This window comes from Bos indicus, chromosome 22 (genome assembly GCF_029378745.1).
Source record: "Bos indicus isolate NIAB-ARS_2022 breed Sahiwal x Tharparkar chromosome 22, NIAB-ARS_B.indTharparkar_mat_pri_1.0, whole genome shotgun sequence".
NCBI classification, from domain to species: domain Eukaryota; kingdom Metazoa; phylum Chordata; class Mammalia; order Artiodactyla; family Bovidae; genus Bos; species Bos indicus.
Window position 1 is genome coordinate 53829325 of NC_091781.1, and position 26318 is coordinate 53855642.

Sequence of the window (26318 nt, forward strand, 5' to 3'; positions counted from 1 at the left end):
CAGATAGACTAAATCTTGAAACAAAATAGTGAAAAACATGCAGAATATTAAGAGCTTTTACATAAAATTTAAAACACAAATACTACACACAAGTGTGGGTGTATCCATAAACAATCTATAGAAATACAGCATAAAAACATAAAGGCAAAAATAATACAGTATTTTTTTAACTGAAGGATTGGAATCTGATTGTAGAGAGGCATAACTGTGTCTGTAACATTAAAAGAAAAAGCTGAGGGAGCAAGATTAAACACTAGTATCTATTACATCAGGATGGCAGGTCTGAGTATTTATGACGATGTGCTTTGGATGTCTGTGTTGGAAATGTGCACAATTTCTTACAGCATCATATTTAAACTTCAGGATAGAGACTGCCTAGGGAAAGTGGATAGAGAAATAAAAGGGAAGGCAGTCTAGAACAGAACATGAGGTAAGGTAGACAAAACTCTCGTAAAACACAAAATAAAACAGACAAGAGGCGGGTGGTGCAGGGAGGCTCAAGAGGAAGGAGATATGTGTGCACATTCAGTTGACTCACGCTGTCGTACAGCAGAAGCTAACACAACACTGTAAACCAATTACACTCCAATTTAAAAGATAAACTTAAAATTTTAATAAATAAAATGCACACACACACAAAAAAGAAACTCAGAAGATCTGAATAGCCCTGTATCCATTAAAGAAATAGAAATGTACTTTTAAAACTTCCCACAAAGAAAACTCTAGGTCAAGATACCATCACTGGTGAATGCTATTCAACAATAAAGTAAAGAAATAACACCAATAACACACAGTACTTGCAGAAAATGGGAAGAAGGGAACAATTCCTAGCTTGTTTTATGAGGCCAGCATAACCCTGATATTAAATACAAAGACACTACAAGAAAAAAAAAATTACAGGGCAGTGGCCTTCAGGCACACAGGGATATTAACAAATGAATTCAGCAATACAGACACAAAAGTACATCATGACCAAATCAACTTTATCCTAGGAACACAAGGTTGGTTTGATATTAAAAACCAATCAACTTAATACATCACATTAACAGACTAAAGGAGAAAAACCATGTATCATCTCAATAGATACAGAAAAGGCATAGTACAAAAATGAATATTCATTCATGAGAAAAATTCTCAGCAAATGGAATATAGGGACAACCTCGTTTCACTGTACTCTGCTTTACAGATACTGTGCTTTTTACAAATTGAAGGCTTCCGGCAATCCTGCATTGGGCAAGTCAATTGGCACCACTTCCCAACAGTATTATTTTTTAATTAAGGTATGTAGATTTTTTAAAAGACATAATGTTATTGCACACAACAGACCACAGTGTAATGTAAAAATTACTTTTATATGCACTGGGACCAGAAAATTCACATGATTCGCTTTACTGCAACATCTGTTTTATTGCAGTGCTCCGGGACTAAACCCACACTACCACCGAGGTCTGCCTGCACAGGAGAACTTTCCAACTGGATTAGAGGATGCGAAGATGGAGCAGAGCGGGAAAACCCTGTGGAGTAACTGGGAGGAAGAAACCAAGATACAGGAGAAAAACCTGCAGAGTGGGACCTCGTGCCAAGGGCAGAGTCTTTCAAGGAGCAGGGGGATACGGTCCATCGTATGACATGCCACTGAGGTGAGAAAGGATGAGGAAAGAGACACATCCAGGGAGGTCACTGGCGGCCTTGAAGACTGCAGGCGTGGTGCAGAGGTCAGCCCACTTTTTACTTCCCATCTGCTGTTCTTAGCATGCCTCAGAATGACTCCCATACCTCCACTCAAGAATTACGCAAATCAGGGCTTCCCTGGTGGCTCAGTGATACAGAATCCACCTGTTAGGGCAGGAGACACAGGGTCGATTCCTGGTCCAGGAAGATCCCATATGCCATGGAGCAACTAAGCCCATGCACCACAACTACTGAGCCTGCACGCTGCAACAGCTGAACCTGTGCACCCGAGAGCCTGCGCTCCACAAGAGGAGCCACTGCCTGAGAAGCTGGCGCCACAACAGAGAGCAGCCCCTACTCACTGCAATGAGAGAAGAAAGTCCACGCGGTAATCAAAGACCCAGCACAGCAAAGAATAGCAAATTTGCAAAAGAACTAAGCAAATCAACCAACAAGTTAACAAGTTAGAGAAAAAGGCAAAGTTTACTGAATTTTTCCAAGCTTACTGACAGACTTTGAACTTAAGATTCCAGTCCTACTCTATAGTACAGTAGAAAGGCCAGTGTTTCGAACAAAGTTGGTGCCCAAGGACTATGTACCTAATGAATTAATCAACACACATGTCAGATCTTCTTATTCCAGATCAGATATTCCTTCCCTCCTTCGAGTCAGGATCACTGGGATCTGACCTGCACCCAACCCTGCCCTATCCCTAGGACTAATCCTGACTTTGGGAGAGAAGGGTTTTAAAACAGCAGGAAGCCGACAGGCTTTATCGCTGCTGACCACCTCTGTTGACAAAGGTTTGCGTCTTTCCTGCCACTGTAACTTAGAAATGGCAGGGCAAATTTTTCACCGTATTTGGCAGTTATTTTGGGGATGATCTGACTTAAATACGGGCTACGAAAATTAACAAGAAATTAATCTCAGGAGAACCTGCAGAATACCCTCCCGCTCCACACAGTTTATCATCTTAAAGAGAGCAACTGAAACAGGAACGCAGGGAGCCCCAGGTGCCTGCTGGTCACTAAGATACCATAAACCAAATAACACAGGGTGGTCTGAGGCACCAACTGAGGCACAGGATAGATGATACAAAGAGCAGGCGATGGCTGGGTGCTTCTCAAAAGGCAAATCCATTCAGTGGGCAGAAGAGAGTACAGAGTCATTATTAAATGAATTAGATTAATTTCATTTATTATGTTACTTCCCAGAGCAGGGCTTCCCTGCTGGCTCAGACAGTAAAGAATCTGTCTGCAATGTGGGAGACCCAGGTTCAATCCCTGGGTCGGGAAGATCCCTTCGAGAAGGGAATTTATACTGACCTGATTTACTTACAAAATAACCATTTGTTGCTGTTCAGTCAATAAGTCACATCCAACTCTTTGAGACCCCAAGGACGGCAGCACGCTGGGCTTCCCTGTCCTTCACTATCTCCCAGAGTTTGCTCAAATTCATGTCCACTGAGTCGGTGTTGCTATCTAACCATCTCATCCTCTGCAGCAACCTTCTCATTTTGCCCTCAATCTTTCTCAGCATCAGGGCCTTTTTCAATGAGTCGGCTCTTTGCATGAAGTGGCCAAACTACTGGAGCTTCAGCTTCAGCATCAGTCCTTCCAATGAAAATTCAGGGTTGATTTCCTTTAGTATTCACTGGTTTGATCTCCTTGCAGTCCGAGGGACTCTTAAGACTCTTCTCCAACACCACAGTTTGAAAGCATCAATTCTTCAGTACTCAGCCTTATTTATGGTCCAACTCTCACATCCATATGTGACTACTAGAAAAACTACAGCTTTGACTATATGGATCTTTGTTGGCAAAGATCTCTGCTTTTTAATAAACTTTCTAGGTTTGTCATAGATTTCCTTCCAAGGAGCAATCATCTTAATTTTATGGCTTAAGTCATGTCCACAGTGATTTTGGAGACGTCCACTTTTTTTAGGGGATTATTATTGGCCAGACACAGGTACTGTCTCATTAATCCTGAACAACAACCCAGAAGCGAAGAATAAATATTACCCCTGTTTTAAGGGATTCAATGACTCGTGCAAGGTCACTCAGCGAGAAGGTGGTATAACGAGGGTCAAACCTAGGTTGCCCAATCCATGAGTCTAGCCTGACCTTGGGTTTCAGTTACTGGTAAGGGACTCCATTTTGTCTTTTGGGTTTGAGCTGTCTGTAAGGGTCCCAGTAAGTCTGGGCCTGGGGTTCTGCCTGGAGCTTTGTCTGTAATGTGTCATTCATCCAAGAGAATCAGAGTTCCACCTATACCCCCTCAACCATCTATCTGCTAATGTACCATAAACACACAGTTTTGCTATAAAAGTTTAATCTGTAGCAACTGCCTGTACTCACTAACTGTCCAAAATAAGTTGGCTTAAGTTTAAAAAAAAAAAAAAACAAACAAACAAGATTAAATCTAGTTGAAGAAGCACAGTTAGATATACTTCCTGACAAGAGCCAATTTATTCTGCACCACCTCTTTCCAATAAACACTGCAGAAGTGATGGAAAGCAATATCGGGGAGAAATAACACCTGGCAGAGCCCAGGGAGATGGCCCTTGTAGAAGGCCAATCTCTGAATCTGACAGTAAAAGTCATTAACTCTTCGAGGCACAGAGAGACACAGTACCTTGACTTCCTTTTTAGGAATACTTCTTGCTGCCAATGTCAGCTCGGCACAAATTTTGAAACCAATTATGACAATGGATGCATTTACCACTTTAAAAGAAAATCTTTAGGTAGATATATTCCTAAGTATTTTATTCTTTTCGTTGCAATGGTGAATGGAATTGTTTCCTTAATTTCTCTATTTTCTCATTATTAGTGTATAGGAATGTAAGGGATTTCTGTGTGTTGGTTTTATATCCTGCAACTTTACTATATTCATTGATTAGCTCTAGTAATTTTCTGGTGGAGTCTTTAGGGTTTTCTATGTAGAGGATCATGTCATCTGCAAACAGTGAGAGTTTTACTTCTTCTTTTCCAATTTGGATTCCTTCTATTTCTTTTTCTGCTCAGATTGCTATGGCCAAAACTTCCAAAACGATGTTGAACAGTAGTGGTGAAAGTGGGCACCCTTGTCTTGTTCCTGACTTTAGGGGAAATGCTTTCAGTTTTTCACCATTGAGGATAGTGTTTGCTGTGGGTTTATCATACATAGCTTTTATTATGTTGAGGTATGTTCCTTCTATTCCTGCTTTCTGGAGAGTTTTTTATCATAAATGGATATTGAATTTTGTCAAAGGCTTTCTCTGCATCTATTGAGATAATCATATGATTTTTATTTTTCAATTTGTTAATGTGGTGTATTATAGCCAGGACATGGAAGCAACCTAGATGTCCATCAGTAGATGAATGGATAAGAAAGCTGTGGTACATATACACAATGGAGTATTACTCAGCCATTAACAAGAATACATTTGAATCAGTTCTAATGAGGTGGATGAAACTGGAGCCTATTATACAGAGTGAAGTAAGCCAGAAAGAAAAACACCAGTACAGTATACTAACGCATATATATGGAATTTAGAAAGATGGTAACGATAGTCCTGTCTGCAAGACAGCAAAAGAGACACAGATGTATAGAACAGTCTTTTGGACTCTGTGGGAGAGGGCGAGGGTGGGATGATTTCAGAGAATGGCATTGAAACGTATAATATCATATGTGAAACGAATCGCCAGTCCAGGTTCAATGCATGATACAGGATGCTCGGGGCTGGTGCACTGGGATGACCCAGAGGGATGGTATGGGGAGGGAGGTGGGAGGGGGGTTCAGGATGGGGAACATGTGTACACCCGTGGCAGATTCATGATGATATATGGCAAAACCAATACAATATTGTAAAGTAATTAGCCTATAATTAAAATAAATAAATATTAAAATAAATAAATAAAAATTAAAAAAAAAAAAGAAAATCTTCAGAAAGAACTGGGAGGCAGCAGATACCCTTTATACAGACCCTGAGAGGTTAATAACAGCAACAGCCAGGGGGAGTGCAGGGAAATGTTTAACAATGGACTCTCTAGCAGAAAAAGCCCTGATTTGCAGGCTCTGCTGATTTCCATGATGTAAATACTCCCATCCCGGGTGGATTCTGAGCTACCGAGGTGACAAATAATTAACACGAAGTTGGGCAGAGGTGTGCACGGCTCTCAGGACCTGGTGTGGCGGGCTCCAGCCCTCCGCTGAGGACGACCGTATTTACGGGTTATGTGCTTACGCGCCAGCTACGCGCTAATTGCTTCACAATCATCATCTTTCAATCCTTGGGAAAGGCCAATGGGCAAGTACTATTTTATCCCCTTTTTACAGATGAGAGAAAACTAGGTGTTAGTTTAGAGAGGTTAATCAGTAATGAGTCAAAGGCTGACTGCTTACTAAGTGTTAAGAGCTAGAGCCTGAGTGCTGGCCATTTGGTTCACGGGTCCACGCTTTCCGCCCCTCTCTGATGCTGCCTCTCTCTAGAAGTTGTTCAAGAAGCTACTATGATCACTGCTACCTTGTCTTACAGATGATGTGTTGTTAAGGAGTTAAGTGCAGGCTCTGGGTAGCTGGCAGTGAAAGGGGTCTGACCCACATCAGCCATGGAAGTGTTCTTCTCTTCCTCTCCCAGGAAAGTTCACCTTGTCCTCCAACACCCATGTCAGATGGTCCCCTATGAGGGAGTCTTTCCCAACTCCCACAGGGCTGTTACTTCCCCCCAAATTTTTGTGTTATGAAAATTTGACTTTTTTCCATTATAAGATAGATACGTGCTCATTAGAGAATACAGAGAATATCAAAATACAAGGAGAAAAATCTCTTTGTGGCTCTACCTCCTACTCACAGCATTTGCTCCTCTTTTGTTCTACTGCACTCATCTCCCTCTCCAATGTCTGTCTATTGAGGGGCATCAGCCCCACCACATCGTGAACTCCTCCTGAGGTGGTATCAACATGGTACCCACAGGCATGAACCCTTCCATTGCATCGGCACCCCACCTCCCTCCCCAGCACAATACCCAATACACGGCTGGCCCTCAATTAATCTTGACGCTTTATTATGTCCTCCAATTCATCAGAGGAAACCCTAGGCTTCTCAAAGCTGCCCTAATCTTAACTGAGACTGGGTGTCTCCTTTGTCCTACATTCTGACTGTCCTGAGTGGGGCAGGGAAGCGCCACCCCAGCGGGCACTGGGCCTTACCTGCATCCCTCTCATCTTCTGGAAGCGTGCAATGGTGTCGCTGATGGTGTACACGCGCACGTGGCCCATATGCAGCTTGCCGGAGGGATAAGGGAACATGGAAAGCACGTAAAACTTGGGCTTTGATTTCTAGGAAAGGGTGACGGAAAAATGCAGTGAGTATTTATTCATCATTCACAGGGAACTAGGTACACATATAATATTTTGGCATTTTATTCAAGGTAATAATTTAACATTTTCAAAAGCTTTCTTTTAAAATAAAGAAAAAAAACATTCCCATAAGGTAAATGGACAAAAATGCCAAATGCCAAAATTCAAAGCCCTGGGTTATCCTAAAGAATGTCCAAAATAATGCCAAACAACCTCACAGTGCTAATTACCCCTACTTATTTTTAAATCTGCCTTTTTCTCTTTTAGAACAGCTATCTAGGACTTAAAGAACTGTATGTTTTTCCAAACGAAGCTCTGACATATGTGTCCATAAAATTCATGGAGACAACGGTGAATCACAGAGATGTGACAAGTCTAAAATGGAGCCCCTCCCTAAATTCCGGGAGCTGCACGCAGACTTGGACTGAGCAGGGTCCCCAGGCGCGGATTCAGGTTCCAGGTTTCTCTGCTGTACTGCGAGCTTATCTTTCAACAGAAAAAGCTGAAATGGGAGGGTAATGAGAAAATCTTAGCCAGGTTGCTGTTTCCCAGGGGGTGATCTACAGGCAGCCTCAGGCCAGGGTTACATAATGCTCCAGCATCCAAAGACACACAGTTTCATCATGAGAAACAGGAAAAAAGGTTCATGGATTGGAACACAACAGACACAGGGCAGGACATCCTCACGGGAATGTCAGCCTCTGGGACCTTGGTTCTTATAATGGTGAATGTTGACACAAATTTGCACACACGAGGGGAGAAGGCTGGAAAGGAGGTAGTCATTTAATTGATTCCTTATTGGGGACCTTAAGGAATTGTCATTCAAGGGCAAGGATCATGTTTTAACCACATAACCCCACCCCAATCCCCACCTCCCTGACTGACCCCCTAGTTTAACAAACTGTTGGGTAAATGTCTGCCAGCCTTTGTGCTCTGAAGCCTGAGAATGGGCCTTAAATCCTCGCCCGGGGGAGAAGGGATGCCTCTGAAGAAAGGAAGAGAACAGGTAACTGCTTCTGTTTAGTCGCTAAGTGTCTGGATCCTCTGATGTTATCACTACTTTTTTTCTCCTGTTTTTCTCTTTCTGTTCTTACTCCCTTCCGAGAGCTCTACAAGAGTTCTTCAAGGCTTTGCTTCTCCAAAATTAATGAAAACAAATGCAAAACAGAATATTCATGACCATTCTTATGTGTGCGAGTGGTATTGGGCAGGGGGAGTACTTTGTGCTAAGTATTTATTTGCATGACTGATAATTGACAGCCAACTGTAATCAGGGGAGCAGAAGAAACCAGAAATCGAATTCTTTCCAAATCTCACTTGACCCCTTGCTTTCAACTTCCCTCAGCAAGGAAGGTGGACAAATCTTTAGCAGGGCCACTGTCGTGTGGCAAGACAGACCAGAATGACACTTTTCTCTATGCTCTGCTTCCTCTAGAAATGATCAACTGTGTGGCAAGTCAAGTTGCCTGAAGGAAGGGAAGGGAAAAGTGCATGAATAACGAGTTTGCATAATAAACCTGGAAACCTGTAATACTAAAGTGACAGCTCCTATTGATTTCTAGAAATGGATGGAAAGCCCCACATTGATCATGCACTTTAATTGGAAACTGTGCAACCATAACTCAGGAAAATCTCAGAAGCAAGAGAGACAACTTGAGATTCAGGAGTCACTGGGGACTCAGGACTTTCTTCTTTAAGAAGGCAAGTGACAGACGATCCTCTCAATTTGTAAACAACTCCTTCAAAGGAAGTGCAAGACCTCATTCTGATACCTGGTACAGAACGAGAAATAGGCAGACTATCCACTCAATTCTACCTTACTCGTTGACATAGATTAGGCCTACTGCTTCTTTTGGGGAAATTTTTAGGGACATAAGAAAACAGTTGTTACAGAGTTCTTTGGGACCTGAAAAAACAATAAAATATTTGATATACACTATTTCTAGTTTTTCATTTTAAAGTTTTTACATTAAATGTATTTTTATTATAATCACCTTGTTTTTATTATCATATATATTTAAAAAATTATGTTTACTTAACAATCTTACCCCAAACATTTTCTACATCTAGCGTCTTCATTAATATCTTTTTTGGTATGTCTCTCCAACAAAGATGAAACTTACGGCAAAATTGAGGAATTCATTACATACGAGCTAGTTCAGTTCAGTTCAGTCGCTCAGTCGTGTCTGCTCTTTGCGACCCCATGGACTGCAGCACACCAGGCTTCCATGTCCATCACCAACTCCTGGAGCTTACTCAAACTCATGTCCATTGAATTGGTGATGCCATTCAGCCATCTCATCCTCTGTCATCCCCTTCTCCTCCCACCTTCAATCTTCCCCGGCATCAGGGTCTTTTCCAATAAGTCAGTTCTTCACACCAGGTGGCCAAAGTATTGGAGCCTCACCTTCAGCATCAGTCCTTCCAAAATTCAGGACTGATTTCCTTTAGGATGGACTGGTTGGATCTCCTTGCAGTCCAAGGGACTCTCAAGAGTCTTCTCCAACACCACAGTTCAAAAGCATCAACTCTTCGGCACTCAGCTTTCTTTATAGTCCAACTCTCACATCCATACATGACTACTGGAAAAACCACAGCTCTGACTAGACAGACCTTTGTCAGCAAAGTGATGTCTCTGCTTTTTAATATGCTGCCTAGGTTGGTCAAAGCTTTTCTTCCAAGGAGCAAGTGTCTTTTAATTTCATGGCTGCAGTCACCATCTGCAGTGATTTCAGAGTACTGAGTCCACAGAAGATACAGAAAAGTACTGCTAGCAAAAGTTTTTACTATTCATGAATATTTTTCTTTATTGCAGAAAAGGTGTTCAGCACACTGCCTGTCCCTGCCTTCTGTTTCTCTGTGTGAACTAAGCCATTTTCCTCTGTGACAATGAGATGAATTCTGTTCTCTGAGAGTAGAAGGAAGGAATTTTGGGAGTTTATAATTGAGCAGGAATCTGATTGAAAGGGACATTTTCATAATTATATAAAAGTGTAAGAATTTAAGCCTTTAATAGAAATTAAGACTGGAAGTGATGGAAAATAGATGGTTTTTATATAAGTGGGTCCTATTATTTTTGTCAGCTCTGACATCAGAAAAAAGATAACTTCTGCCTCTTTATGGATCATGCTCTGAAACTCTCGCTGAGACTAGCGAATGGAGGGAAGTGGACCGCGCAGTGGAAGCTTGCAGCATGGGATCTGGTCCAAGCTCTGCCACTAGCTGTGAGACCTCAGGCAAATTCCTTTGTTTTTCTGGGCTCAGTTCACAGTCTGTAAATCAAAGGTGAGACAAAAGAAGGTTCCTGGTGAAAGCATGAGCTTAGGACTCAAATGTGTCTGGATCTGGGCTGTGCCACAACTGAGATTGAGGACAGAGGGTGAGATGTTTGGATGGCATCACTAACTCAATGGACATGAGCTCGAGTACATTCCAAGAGACAGTGAAGGACAGGGGAGCCTGGCATGCTGCAGTTCATGCTGTCACAGTGAGACATGACTTAGCGACTGAACAACAAGTGAGTTATGCATTTCAACAACTTACCAAACTTCCCTCCCAGTTTTCTTACTCCAAAATGAGGATACTACTATGCACTTTCAGGGCTGTTTCAGAATTTAAATGAGATAATGAAAGGAAAGATGGTGCCTAACACACTAAAATGCTCATTAAATGAAAGTTTTTTTTATAACGATGATTATGAAGATCATGGTAAAATATTCAACTTCTAGAAACTCATTTCCAGTGGATTTCAAATGTAGCTACTACCAGAGTGAGATTGATTATAGACATGCTTTAAAATCTACCAGCATCTAGTCATATTCTCATTCCTGTCAAAGATACACCACACATTTTTATCTTCTTGTATCTTTCGTTCATGGGACTTCCCAGGTGGTGCTAGTGGTAGTGTGGGTTTGATTCCTGGGTTGGGAAGATGCCCTGGAGGAGGGCATGGCAATCCACTCCAGTATTCTTGCCTGGAGAATTCCATGGACAGGAGAGCCTGGCAGGATACAGTCCATAGGGTTGCCAAGAGGCGGACAAGACTGAAGTGACTTAGCATGCATCTTTCATTTATATAACACTTCAGTTTGTAAAATGAGTTTAATCTTATTTTATCCTTTGATTTTCAAAACAATTCTGTGGGATAAACAATGCAAAGAATCTGAGGATCAGAGAGGTTAAACGTTGCTGAGAGCACAGTGAATTTGGGAGAGAAGCCAGAATTACTGCCCGGGCTCCAGACTCCTTATCTAGCCTTCTCTCCACTTTACCCTTTTCCCATTCAACCCTGACAGAATGCCACTGGGGATCACCCACAATGTTCCTAAAGCTATTTACCCAATTAGTCAAGCATAGTTTATTTTGACCCATTTAATTTTTTAGAAAACCATACACTTAAGAATGCAATGTCACAAGAATAAAAAGCTACAACTTCAAAATGTTTGGAGGCCACTGAATCTAAACCAAAGGAAAAAGAAGCTAATTTTATGCTCCTCATTCAGAATTAAACTTCTCCCTAAGGTCTGCTTCCAAAATATATTTAGCTACATTAGTCTGGTCATGTTGCCATGAAGAATTTTCATTTCCTAATGAGGTAAAAGTTAAGCTTTCATTGTATAATTATGCATTTCATTTAAACCTTCCTTTTTATGATTTCACATATCACTTACATCTCTTTCAATACCAGATTTTCTTCGTAACTAATGCAAAAAACCATCCTTCAGTTTAAGACAAATAGCTACCCACTCCCCATTTTTCATAAAGATCAATCTCATAGAAAGAATGAGTCTGATAAGAGAGGAGAATCAGGAAAGGTGATTCTAGCACACTGTGGTCTTGGGCAAATATACATTCACTCAACTGCTTGCCTTTGTCCTAATCTCTTTAATTGAACATAGTGGTCCATGGGGTTTTCCAGCCAAGAGTACTGGAGTGGGTTGCCATTTTCTTCTCCACGGGATCTTCCCGACCCAGGGATCGAACCAAGATCTCCCGCATTGTAGGCAGACGCTTTACCGTCTGAGCTACCAGGGAAGCCCCAGTTGAACATAGAGAGAGTTTATATTATTTGACTGGTTACTATTATGAAAGGATGGTCAGAATTTTAAGAGTAAAACTACTTAATAGTGGTGTACTCTAATCAAATTCAACATTTCATGTAACAAACCACACCTTCCATATTGTAACCAATATTGAGAGGTAAGGGTTAACGCATTTAAGATTGATTCCCACCAGGCCGGCCTCCCAGAGAAGGAACTGGCTTCTAGCAGAGTATGCCATGGAAACTGGTTACAGCCAAGTGCTTAAGACAATTAATTCAGGTAGAGCACTGAGCTGGTGCAGACAGACTAGAAGCCAAGGGTGCACTAACTTATATATATCTGTGACCATGAGGTTGGACCCCAGCACCAGATTACACCAGGGAAGGGCTGGGACCTCCCAAACCAAGATGGCAGAGCAGGATTGGAGGCCAACATCATTCTAGGGGCAAGGGAGACACTTCTCAGAACATGCCGCTTAAAAGTTCACAGCTGAGAGGCCCACATGCCCCTCTGGAATCTCCTATTTGACCCTGCCAGATCCCTGCATGTCGCCCCACCGGGCAGCGGACCACAGAGAAGCTGACATCTGCTACAGCTCCTGTCTGGGTGAGTTCCCCCAGTAACCGTGGCTCCAGAATGCCCAGCGTGGCAGCATCCGTAGGCCCCTTACATGAACGTGCACCTCTCTGAGATTCCTCCAAGCACCATCCTGGTCTCATCCCAGTGACCCGTCACCAGCATCCTGGGACGCAGGTGGGCACTACTATTATCACTGCTTATTTTCAATTAAAAAAAAAATTGATGCCTAGAGAGACTTGGTTCTTTGGCTGAAGGTCACATACTCAACAACTTACTTGAATCCAGGCAATCTGACCCCAGTCCACGCCCTTCGCCCCTCTTCTCAACCCTCCAGTGTCTCTTAGAATACTCACATCTGCTTCTGAAACCGTGAGGGCCTGGTCTTTTATTCGCTGATGCCACCATTTCTCCACATCCTTTCGTGTCTGCAGCGTGTACTCCTTGGTCCACTCTCCCGTGGCACTGTAAATACCTCTGGACCATCCTGGAATCACTCTCCTTCCCCACTTAATGACATCTGGCCCATCGTTTAGCTGCCTTTTTAGAAGACAGGTATATAAACCCAGTCTCTGCCAAGAAGGAGCCATTCTTCAAAAGGTGGAAAGGGCCTGAAAGAGAGAATGGAGAATACACGTGTGAGCCGCCAGAACCTCCCGGAGCTCCTCCTTCCATTCAGCACAGCCAGCGTTCACAGGCTTTCCTCTTATTTTGATGATTCTTTCCCTGAAAAGAATACTTTAGAAGTGCAGTCAAGATAAACACAAACTTTTTAATGGAAAATAGTAAAGATGTTCAGTGCTCCCAAACAGCAAAGATACAAAAGCCCCATAGGAACAAAAGGAGACCATCACCTGAGCCAGCACCAGCCGCAACCTCACAGCTTACATGGGGAGCAGCGGAGGCCCCTTCCTTGCCTTTAGGCCAGTCTAGGGTCTGTCTAGCAGGCTTCACATCCCATCATTCCAGGCTTCCAAAGAGCTCTAAGCACATCTGGGCTTGGCCTTAGGCTCAAATATCAGAAGAGCTCTTGAACACAGGTCTCCCAGGAAGACTGGAGACTCTGAGCTATGATCAGCATCCTTCATACATACTACAAGTTAAATATACTCAGCAGGCTGAGCCAGGAAATAACCATTATTTAGAAGACTCTTACTTACTTCTTCATTCATTTACCAAGTATTTATTGAGGTCTACATACTATTCCAGGCACTGGGGATACAGCAGTGAACAAAAATAAAGTCCCTTCTTACATGGCACTTATACACTAGCAGAGAAAAGCAGGTAAGAAGCGAACAAATGGTGAGGGGGCGGGGCGGTGTGAAGTGGGACACTGGGATTGACATGTATACTAGTATGTATAAAACAGATAGCTAATCACAACAGACTACAGCACAGGAAACTCTACCCAATGCTGCTCTGTAGTAACTTAAATGAGAAGGAAGTCCATGAGGCTGATTCACTGCTGTACAGCAGAAACTAACACAACATTGTAAAGCAAATATACCCACCCCACCCCACCCGCCAAAAAAAGAAAAGAAACAAATAAATATATAGCATGTGTAATAGTGATGAGTACTATGGGTTTTGGCAAACAATCCACAGGGCTCACCAAGACATCCAGCTGCGATTCAAAATTCAGCTTAAACGTTGCATCGGTTTCCTCCAACAGTAAATTCCAGAAATGACCTCATGGAAGAAGCTTCATGATTTATCACTAAGTTAAAGCCTGAGGTGACAGTTCATCAAATATTCATCAAATATTTAAGATGTATGGCTAAACAGCCTAAACGTTCCGCCTTCCTACATAACAGCATTCGCTACAGTGCAGAAACAAATGAAAACAGATCTCTCAAAACCAGAGAGAAAATGAAGGAAGAAACTGGCACTCTTAAGCTGGCATTAATTCTTGATCCTCTCAAAATTTTGTCCACGTCCACTGGGGTCTAGTCTATTTAGCAAAGGTTCCAGGTCATAAATGCTGCCAAGAGGGTTCATTACAGACTTATATAAGCGAGTTTCACACATATAAAATGGCATCATAAGTGTTGACATTTTACAAGTGGGTCTGCAAAAGTTCTTGACATACCAATTCTCACTGTACTCAACCCCTCTTGCTTCTTTGTGGGTGGAATCAGAAACAGACCAAACAAAACAAACAAACAAAACACCTCCCTTCCTATCCACTAGGGCTTCCCTGGTGGCTCAGAGGTTAAACATCTGCCTGCAATGTGGGAGATCTGGGTTCCATCCCTGGGTGGGGAAGATCCCCTGGACAAGGAAACTGCAACCCACTCCAGTATTCTTGCCTGGAGAATCCCATGGATGAAGGAGCCTTGTGGGCTACAGTCCATGGGGTCACAGAGAGTTGGACACCACTGAGCAACTTCACTTTCACTTTCCTATCTAATGGGCTTGGCTATTTTAAAGTGTGTAGATTCGACTATTGATACCAGAGTAAACTATATAATTAGTTGACTGTCAGCAATTTCATATGACCAACCTAATATATACAGACATTTTGTACAATTAAGGCAATTACATTTATTTTGAGGAGTTCGATTTCTACATAATTAGAACTATCATAGAGTCATGGACTTTATGGTTCTCTAGTTAAGTCAGTGTTTTTATGTCTTTGCAAGCTAAAGAATGTTAATTTAGCAGAGGGCATATAGATACCTGCAATCTCTCTCTTAGGCTGCATTCCTTAAGAACACATAAGGAGACACAGAAAGAATGGAAAAGGATGGAATTATAAAAATAGAAATCTGACCTGAACTACAGTCTTACAAGCTCTTTGTTTTGATGCTGGTTAACTCCACTCGTGTGTGCTCAGTTGTGTCTGACTCTCTGCGACTGCATGAACTGCAGCCTGCCAGGCTCCTCTGTCCACGGGATTCTCCAGGCAAGAACACTGGAGTGGGCTGCCATTTCCTTCTCCAGGGGATCTTCCCAATCCAAGGATCAAACCCAGGTTTCCTGTGTCTCCTGCAGTGGCAGCTGGATTCTTTACCACTGAACTACCTGGGAAGTCCAGAGTAAATGCCACATAGATTAAAGAATTTTTTAAAATACCATAAAACAAGAAAAAATAGAGTATGTACTAATTCTCTACAAGGTGCAGGACATTCCGTCCTAGCATAAAAGCAATGGAAGAATTCAAAAGGAAAAATATTAATAAAACTCTCTAAAAAATGTGAAAACCTGCATATCAAAAACACCATGAACCTGGGAACTCCCCTGGAGGTCGCTGTTAAGACTTCACAATTCCAATGCAGGGGCACAGGTTTGATCTCTGGTTAGAATATTACACATACCGAATAGTGCAGTCAAAAAAACAAACCAACAAAAAGCCATGAACAAAATTAGAAGCAAACAGTAAGCCGAAAGAAAACTGCTAAAACTACAAAAAAAGATTATCCTTCCCTATAAAGAATTCACATATAAAAAGAAACATCAAAAACCTAATTTTAAAAGTTGGCAAAGGAGAAAAGAGTATATACAAATGACTTACAAATATAAGAAAAAAGAATGACTTTATAACTAAACAAAGAAATGCACATTAAAATAACAAGGAAACATTTTGCTTATCGCATTGGCAAAAATCTGTTATGAAAAGAAATGTGCACTTTTATACACTCCCGGTGGAATGTAAATTGATTCCACCTCCCTGGGGAGCAATGTGGTAATATATGTGTCAAGATCCTTTAAGAAAAGTCCACACCCTTAATGTTAGGGGAACCCCCAAACTCAGGCAGACTCAGCACCCAGTGCACTCAGGGTTAAGATTTACTGCAACCCTGGAGCTCAGTTCAGTTCCCTTCTTTTACTTCCCAGGCCCTGCTATGGGCCACTCCACCACCAAAGCCCTGATGGACACTGCCTCTTGCTGATAAAGAGCAGTGATTTTATTTGAGCACCATGCCCGTACCATGAATATGAAAGGTGTGACTCATGTTTTGTGTTATGATCAACTTGGCCCTCTTCTTCCTTAGCTCTATCACATCCAGCTCCTTGCCTAGATGTTTGGAACCTTGTCTCTTCTACCACATCCTTCCAAAGCATCAATTCCCATTATTCCATGCCTCTTTAAGAGTCAGCCCTGACCTCAACTTCACTTAGGATTAAAGTTTTTTGAGAATGGTGGGGGTACCAGCATGTGACCATAGGAGAGGCCTGAGAACTGGACCCAAAATGACAATCATAGGTATAGAGAAACCTAGGAGAAGAGTAGGAAAAGATAGGCAAAGTAACAGAGCATGTGGGGAAAGCACAGGACACAGCGTGCACCCAAAAGAAAGTGTGCAAAAATATACCCGGGAAATGAACAAGGAGCCAAGTTACGTGCAAACAAAACAACTAAATCTCTATGTGACCTTGGAGAAATTATTTCCTGTCCAGAACACCAGCTTCTCCTTAAAATGAAGGGGTAAATCCAGATGATCTCTGAGGACCATCGAGCCCTAACATGCTGTGACAATCATCTGTGGGTCACGAGATGAGGTGGGCAAAGATTCAGGGACCCACTGGGGTAGTAGAAGAGTGGAGAGAGGGGCCTGAGTACAAAACTATGCGCACATAGACGTTTTTCTGGGAAAGGGCCCAGAACTATCAACGGAGTCGGTGGCTCAAAGAGTCTTAAGATCTGGATCTCAGAGACTTCCAATTAGGAAACTGCACAGCTCCGAGATCACCGAACCCAGACCGCACTTTCCCTTCTGGCTCCCGGCAAGTCGAAATCTATCTATCTGGGGAGAGAGGAGATCAGGTCGCGTCTCGATTCCCGCTGAGCCCGGGTCAGGGGTTTACCTGCTCACAGGCTCTGGCCTGCGGCTCCTTACTCCTCGGTTCCCACCTTAGACGAACATGGCCCGGACAGTCACCATGGGCGCCGCCATGTTGGCAGAACAACAACTTTATCGATAGTGGCCGCCACAGACACAGACAGGCGGTAGCTGAGCCGAAGGAGGCGGAGCGCTGCCTGGTCCCGACTCCCGGCATTCCTTGAGGCCGGGGTCGCAGCACTACAGTCCCGGGTTCCGCTCTTTGGTCACTGGCACCGCCTCCTGGCTCCAAGCCCCGCCTTTGGACCCAGTACTCCACCCAGAGCCTGGCGACTGCAAAACTCTAAACGTACAAGAATCAGATTCTTAATTGCAGCAGACGTATGAAAGCCATCAGTTTAGTGCTCCTAGGCGGCACGTGGTGTAAAGACCACTGGAGGAAACCTGAGGCCTCGGTTTGAAGTCCATCCTCCTCCTTTCTCAACGTCTTGATCCTTAATGGACCACGTGGTGGTTAAGACATCTTCCACCACATCCGTGGTCTAGCTCTGGGAGGGGAATTACCTGGCTAAAGCTGGAAATAAAGTGTTTTCCTCACTTTACACTTGGGCTGGGTGTCAGGAAAGCAAGACACCTGACCACCCACTTTCCTAAAAGAGTTTATGTATGGTCAGTACAAGACACCGTATGCAAATATGCACACCTCACAGCACCAGATAGTCCCCAGGCCAGCAAACCACCCACTCGCTAATCTCTTGCCAAATTCCAAGTCTTTAACAAAGTTTCCTGACAGTTCAAAATCCAAATACTTTGTCATTAAGTGTACACTTCAAACCAGCATCAACTTCACTTGCTAGGAATGTGGTGGAATTGCAGACCCTATCCCAGACCTGCTGAATTGGACTCTGCATTTTAACAAATCTCTAGGGAATTCTTAGGCACACTTAAGTTTGAGACTCACTGTCTTAGAATGTGAGAGTTAGAAACAATCTTGAGAAGACTCTAGTCCAGCAGGCTCATTTTACCAAGCTGCAAGATCAAGCCAGTCCATCCTAAAGGAAATCAACCCTGAATATTCATTGGAAGGAAAGATGCTAAAACTGAAGCTCCAATACTTTGGCCACCTGATACGAAGAGCCGCCTCACTGGATAAGACCCTGATGCTGGGAAAGACAGAAGGCAGGAGAAGAAGGGGACAATGGAGGACTGAAGAACAAAACTGAGGCCCAGTGGAGCTGTTTAGCTCAAGATCACAGCAAGCAAGTCAGTATAGTCACACCAAGGTATCCCAGGACCCTTCGAGAATATAAAAATCCAAGGATGTTCAAGTCTCTCATTAAAATGGTATGATATTTGCATATAACCTATGCACATCCTCTTGTACACTTTAAAATCATCCCTAGATTATCTGTTAATACCTTATACAGTGAAAATACTATGTAAATATCAAACTGTGGAAAATTCTTCAAGAGATGGGAATACCAGACCACCTGACCTGCCTCCTGAGAAACTTATATGCAGGTCAAGAAGTAACAGTTAGAACCAGACATGGAACAACAGACTGGTTCAGAATTGGGAAAGGAGTAAGTCAAGGCTGTATATTGTCATTCTGCTTATTTAATTTATATGCAGAGTACATCAATGCGAAATGCCAGCCAGGATGAAGCACAAGCTGGAATCAAGATTGCCAGGAGAAATATCAATAACTTCAGATATGCAGATAAAACCACCCTTATGGAAGAAAGTGAAGAGGAACTAAAGAGCCTCTTGATGAAAGTGAAAGAGAAGAGTGAAAAAGCTGGCTTAAAACTCAACATTCAAGAAACTAAGATCATGGCATCCGGTCCCATCACTTCATGGCAAATAGATGGGGAAACAATGGAAACAGTGACAGACTTTCTTTTCTTGGGCTCCAAAATCACTGTAGATAGTGATTGAAGCTATGAAATTAAAAGACACTTTCTCCTTGGAAGAAAATCTATGACCAACCTAGACAGCATATTAAAAAGCAGAGACATTACTTTGCCAACAAAGGTCTGTCTAATCAAAGCTATGGTTTTTCCAGTAGTCATGTATGGATGTGAGAGTTGGACCACAAAGAAAGCTGAACACCAAAGGATCAATCCTTTTGAACTTTGGTGTTGGAGAAGACTCTTGAGAGTCCCTTACACTGCAAGGGGATCAAACCAGTCAATCCTAAGGGAAATCAGTCCTGAATATTCATTGGAAGGACTGATGCTAAAGGTGAGGCTCCAATACTTTGGCCACCTGATGAGAAGAACTGACTCATTAGAAAAGACCCTGATGCTGGGAAAGATTGAAGACAGGAGGAGAAGGGGACAACAGAGGATGAGATGGTTGGATGGCATTGCCGACTCAATGGACGTGAGTTTGAGCAAGCTCCAGGAGATGTTGAAGGACAGGGAAGCCTGGTGTGCTGCAGTCCATGGAGCCACAAAAAGTTGGACACAACTGAGCAACTGAACAATAACAGTGTAAATGCTATGTATAGGTTCTGGAACGTTCTAGAATCAGGAGGCGGGGATATTTCTCATCTGTGGTTGGTTGAATCCACTGATATAGAATCATGGATACAGATGGTTCAGTGTAAAAGTTCTGGTATTCAAAAGTGGGTCTCTAACACCTGCTAAAATAGTGCCCTTCCCAAAGTGCAGAATGAAGGATCATTAGCTAAGACAACTTCCAGGCCAACCTCTCATTTTGAAGATAAGGATGCACTGAGGTCCAGAGATTGGATACAGCTTAAGATCACACAGCTAGTTGATGGCAGAACATCAGAAGCACTGACTCTCACATTAACATACCACACAAAGTTACATGCCCTTCGAGGGTGTCATGCTGTATGCACATGTAACTAGCATGCCCTTTCTCTAATTTACCCAAAACACTAAATTCCAAGTGGCCTCACCTTTATTTTGATTCAAAATATCTCTTTCCTCTTATGAATTAAAGTTAATGCTGACATTTCTGGGAGATTATTTCAAATAGAATTTTTCTAAAAGTTCACTTGCTTTACTGGAAAATTGCTATTTTTACATCAAACAAGACAGTAGCATGAAAGTAAATTTCTTCCACTCTTAAAGAGCTCGCTACAAAGATCCATTATTAAATGAGAGACACAAGTTGCTGGGCTGTGTCAAAAGTTATCCCACTTTCAATTTTGCAGAAAGGAAAGGGAATAAAGGAAATGCATGTGTTAGTACATGCATGGAAAGAAATCTAGAAGAATATGTCTCATTTATTTCCTGTGATCATCTCGAGGAACAGTGTTTCCACGGCTCTTTCTCTACAAGAGTTTTCTATGTTCCTTTTGCTTTTTCTATTAGCTTGTGTGGTAGGCTGCATAGTGGTCCCCAAAGATATCTGTTCCTAATCCTTAAAACCTGTGAATATTGTTGTAGATGGCAAAAGAGACTTTGCAGTGTGATTAAGTTAAATATCTTGGAGATGAGATTAAATGTTACTTTTCTTCCAACTTACTAACGCGCGTATCTTTTAACAGCCGGCATTCGATCTTCAACTGGAACCATCTCCCACCCCCGTGTTTTCCCCTCCAGTTTCCCTGCATGCTTCTCTGGGAGTCTCCCCTGCCTTGATTTTTGCTCTAACAGCCAGGCCCTGCATCAGGACACGGGTGGACAAGGATAAAGAAAACAGGCTTCCCTGACCTCAGGGAGACTCACAGGCAAACTGTTTCTCTAGTTCTCTCTGCCTGGTGCCCCTGCCTTCCCTGCCATTCATGCGCCTTCTGTGTTATGGTGCCTGATCCTCCAACTTTCTCTTCTTCTTCCTCCTCCTCTTCTCCCTTCTCTCTTCCCAGCCACCCTCTTGGATGGTCTCCTGCTGGTCCCTTCCACGCCACCTCCTCACCCTTTTCCCTTCTCACCTTGCCCCGCCTACCCTGTTGCAACCTACCAAGTTTTAGACATTCTGGATTCATTCAAGCATTGTTCAAAAAAGTTTAATGACCAAAGTCCTGAGTTCTTTGTGGACTCCTTTACCATCTTTGAGTTTATTTGAATCACTGCCCAGCTTTACTCCTCTACCCTCTGTTCATTTTCCCTGCCTCTTGCACCTTGCTCTGCACTCTCTTTGTTTAATACAAAAGCCTCTGTGTCCGAAATTTCTAGAAATACGGGGGTCTCCATTTCTTCAATCGTTTCTTCCCTTAGTGTAAAAACAAGTCTTTTCCCCTGTTTACCTCACTAGGTAAAGTAAACTCACTAGAAATGACTTCGAGGTGCAAGAGTAATAAATAATTCCAACTTGACATTTATTCCCATGCTTTTGTGACCTTTTAAAAAATGAATCCTGGGGCAGCCATGTAAATTCTTATCCGAGCTGTCATGTTTCAGACATTGATTCAGATCTTCCAGGCACAACTTTCAGGCCTCCATTATGGAGATGCAGGCAAGATTCTTGCTACTTTATAGATTGGTTTTTCAATAAAAATGCCCCAGCTGTGATAGTCAAATTACTGAAGGTATAGATAGGCTTATTATCTGTGATTTTTCCCTCTTATCTATTCCTCCCCCTTTTCTGGTCACTGCTTCTGGACTTCCCTTTAAAAAACAAAACAAAACAAAACCCTCTAAATTTGAGCCGATTTGTCTTAAGAACTTGACCTCACCCCACATACCATAGGTCTGAGGTCTGGCTTAATCCAATCCAGTCATTCCATCCCCTGACCACAGAGATGGTTGAGGCAAGTATATTATCTCAACCAGACTAACCAGAGGAAAGCCCAGGACTTCTGCGGGGAACACTAGAACCCAGATTCTTTTCCCTGCTGTGTGGAAATAAAAATCTCAGGAGTTGCAGCAGCCATCCCAGAACCAGCTAGATGAGTCTGCTAAGAATGAAGGCAGGAAGCTGAGAGACAAATTGGGTCCTGGTGCTACTGAGGGATCTGCCATCAAGCCCTACCTGAAGCCAACTGCCTCAGAATCCCCTTTCCAAGTAGGTCTCAGCTTATGGACTTCTGTGTCTATCTCTGCATGACCCAATCATGCCAAGAATTCTGCGAAGTCAGTCTGGCCAGACTCCCTCTGCCCTTCATCATCCTCCACCAACTCCCAAGTGATGTCTGATCATCCTGGCCTGCCTTCAGCAAGAATCCTGTTAGGCTGGCTTAGCCAGACTCTCCCCTTACTCTTGATGTTTCCTATTAGTAATTTTCCATCCACTGACCCTCACTCTGCTCCTTGGCTATAAACTTCCACTTTTTCTTATCATATTCAGAGCTAAGCCTGATCTTCCTCCCCTCCTGCAAAACCCCACTGCAGCAGTCCCTATACCTACAGCAAAAGTCATTCTGAATAAAGTCTGCCTCACTATTTTAACTAGTATCATGAATAATTTTTTTCTTTAGTAGTTCTTGCTGACATGAAAGTTAAGCCTAGGAACTTCCCTGGTGGTCCAGTGGTTTAACAATCTGCCTGCCAGTGCAGGGGACACAGGTTCAATACCTGTCCAGGAAGATGGAACATGCTGTAGAGCAACCAAGCCTGTGTGCCACAGCTACTGAGCCTGCATGCCCAGAGCCCATGCTCCGCAACAAGAGAAGCCACCGAAATGAGAAGCCCATGCAACACAGCTAGAGAAGAGCTGCTGCGCACTGCAACTAGCAGTGATCAGCAACCTCAGACATGCGGATGATACCATTCTAAAGGCAGAAAGCGAAGAGGAACTAAAGAGACTCTTGATAAGGGTGAAGGAGGAGGATGAATGAGCCAGCTTAAGACTATATAATAAAAAAACTAAGATTATGATGTCTGCCCCCATTCAGTTCAGTTCAGTTCACTCGCTCAGTCGTGTCTGACTCTTTGCGACCCCATGAATTGCAGCATGCCAGGCCTCCCTGTCCATCACCAACTCCTGGAGTTCACTCAGACTCATGTCCATTGAGTCAGTGATGCCATCTAGCCATCTCATCCTCTGTCGTCCCCTTCTCCTCCTATACCCAATCCCTCCCAGCATCAGAGTCTTTTCCAATGAGTCAACTCTTCACATGAGGTGGCCAAAGTACTGGAGTTTCAGCTTTAGCATCATTCCTTCCAAAGAAATCCCAGGGCTCATCTCCTTCAGAATGGACTGGTTGGATCTCCTTGCAGTCCAAGGGACTCGTAAGAGTCTTCTCCAACACCACAGTTCAAAAGCATCAATTCTTCGGCGCTCAGCCTTCTTCACAGTCCAACTCTCACATCCATACATGACCACAGGAAAAACCATAGCCTTGACTAGACGAAACTTTGTTGGCAAAGTAATGTCTCTGCTTTGGAATATGCTATCTAGGTTGGTCATAACTTTCCTTCCAAGGAGTAAGCGTCTTTTAATTTCATGGCTGCAGTCACCATCTGCAGTGATTTTGGAGCCCCCCAAAAATAAAGTCTGACACTGTTTCCATTGTTTCCCCATCTATCTCCCATGAAGTGATGGGACTGGATGCCATGATCTTCGTTTTCTGAATGTTGAACTTGAAGCCAACTTTTTCACTCTCCACTTTCACTTTCATCAAGAGGCTTTTTAGTTCCTCTTCACTTTCTGCCATAATGGCAAATAGAAGGGGAAAAGATGGAAGCAGTGACAGATATCTTCTTCTTGGGCTCCAAAATCACTGCAGACGGTGACCACAGCCATGAAATCAGAGGATGATTGCTTCTTGGCAGGAAAGCAGTGACAAACCTAGACAGTGTGTTGAAAAGCAGAGACATTCCTCTGAGAACCAAGGCCCATATAGTCAAGGCTATGGTCTTCCCAGTGGCCACCCACAGCTGTGAGGAGCTGGACCATAAAGAAGGCAGAATGCCAAAAAATTGATGCCATTGAACTATGGTGCTGGAGAAGACTCCTGAAAGTCCCTTGGACAACAAGGAGATCAAACCAGTCAATCTTAAGGGAGATCAACCCTGAATATTCACTGATAGGAATGATGCTGAAGCTGAAGCTCCAGTATTTTGGCCATCTGATGTGAACAGACAACTCAATGGAAAAGTCGCTGATGCTGGGAAAGATTGAGGGGGAGAAGGAGAAGAGGGCTTCAGAGAATGAGATGGCTGGACGGCATCACCAGTGCAATGAACATGAACTTGGACAAACTCTGGGAGATGGTGAGGGACAGGAAGGCCTGGTGTGCTGCAGTCCATGGGGTCGCACAGTCAGACACAACTGGGTGCCTGAACAACACTGCAACTAGAGGAAACCTGCTTGCAGCAGCGAAGACTCAGTGCAGCCATAAATGATAAAATTAAGTAAAAAAAAAAAGTTAAGCCTAGCACTGATGGGTCAAAAAAACTCATAATGATCTTTTCAAAGCCAGCATCCTAGACATCTGTAGATGGGAGAAGATTCGTTTCAGAAGAGCCGTCTTGGTCTTGAGTGACCTAGAGTACAATCAGTACATATTCCCCTATGCTATGCTATGCTAAGTCGCTTCAGTCGTGTCCAACTCTGTGCAACCCTACAGACGGCAGCCCACCAGGCTCCCCCCTCCCTGCGATTCTCCAGGCAAGAACACTGGAGTGGGTTGCCATTTCCTTCTCCAATGCATGAAAGTGAAAAGTGAAAGTGAAGTAGCTCAGTCGCGTCCGACTCTTAACGACCCCATGGACTGCAGGCCACCAGGCTCCTCTGTCCATGTGATTTTCCAGGCAAGAGTACTGGGGTGCCATTGCCTTCTCCAACATATTCTCCTAGGTGCCTGATATTAAAAAGTACCCCCTTTGACCTCCTTGCCAGGATATAAAGTTTGCTGAAAATGATTTCTTTTGTTGACTTTTAAAATTTTATGTTCTCCCTCTACCCCATGCCTTGCTGCTCTTGAGTATATATGAAAAAACCCACTTAGAGTGATTCATACCACAATTATCTTTGGACGCTGAGACCAGCCTTGGGATTAAGCTTTTAATCGGTTCATTATAGGGAAGGAAAAAACAGTTTCCATTGCTGCAAATCTCCTTAGGCCTTGTGATTGCTTCTAGAAAAAGATAATCCTATTTGAAGAAATACTGAATGTACAAGACAGTATTGAGTTGCATTTGACCTGAAGAGATTCAGAATTCTTATTATTAGGAAGATGCCCTGGAGAAGGGCATGGCAACCCACTCCAGTATTCTTGCCTGGAGAATCCCACAGAGAAAGGAGCCTGGCGAGCCACAATCCTTGGGGTCACAAGAGTCGGACATGACTGAGCAACTAAACCACCAGCACCACCAGCCTGAGAGTGGGCTTTGGGTTACTCATATGTATTTGCAAGTGTGTAAAATATATTTTGTCCATCTTTTGGTGATATCTGCAATTTTAATGTATGTGCCTGCTCAGTTGCTCAGTTGTGTCCAACTCTTTGGGACCCTGTGGACTGTAGCCCCCCAGGCTCCTCTGCCCATGGAATTTCCCAAACAAGAATACTGGAGTGGGTTGCCATTTCCTCCTCCAGGGGATCCTCCCAACCCAGGGATTGAACCCTTATCTCTCCTGTATTGCAAGTGGATTCTGTACCCGTTGAGCCATCACAATTTTAATAAATAAAGGTTAATAAGATCTCCTAGGTCCTACATCTCTGCTACTAATTTGGCAATTAGTCAGACCATCTTCTGACATCACTTGTAGAGGTAATTAGCCTTGAATTTGTGTGTGTCTTTTCTTCCAAAGTAGACAATAAATTAAGTCAATGAGTATGCTCCTCTGATCCTTGATGAGCAGCACAGTTTTGTATGCAGAGGACAGCAAGTTGTGTGTCAGTCTAGTTAAGTGTGTGACAGCCCAAACTGTATAGCACACAAATAGGGAAAGCACAAGCTTCAGTTCCCCACTCTGCCCAATCTGTGAGGTGTAGGAGTAATGTAGAAAGAATCTAACAAGTGCCGGATACACAGAGGAAGCTTAAGA

The 26318-nt window shown here is 43.1% G+C and overlaps 1 protein-coding gene across 5 annotated transcripts in view; it reads right to left on the reverse strand.

Annotated features, from left to right (window-relative positions):
• Positions 1-26318, reverse strand: part of LARS2 (leucyl-tRNA synthetase 2, mitochondrial) — a 187145-nt gene that overhangs the window by 129122 nt on the left and 31705 nt on the right. The window contains exons 1-3 of one of the 5 annotated variants that reach the window (XM_070776821.1): positions 17437-17628; positions 12984-13238; positions 6860-6988 (exon numbers count right to left, since the gene is read on the reverse strand). In XM_070776821.1, coding sequence (XP_070632922.1) covers positions 6860-6988; positions 12984-13217 — 363 coding nt within the window. In that variant the 5' untranslated portion in view covers positions 13218-13238; positions 17437-17628. Of the gene's footprint in view, positions 1-6859; positions 6989-12983; positions 13239-17436; positions 17633-26318 lie in introns of those variants that run through there. The other 4 variants (XM_019984796.2, XM_070776822.1, XM_070776823.1 and 1 more) reach the window with 4 other exon arrangements.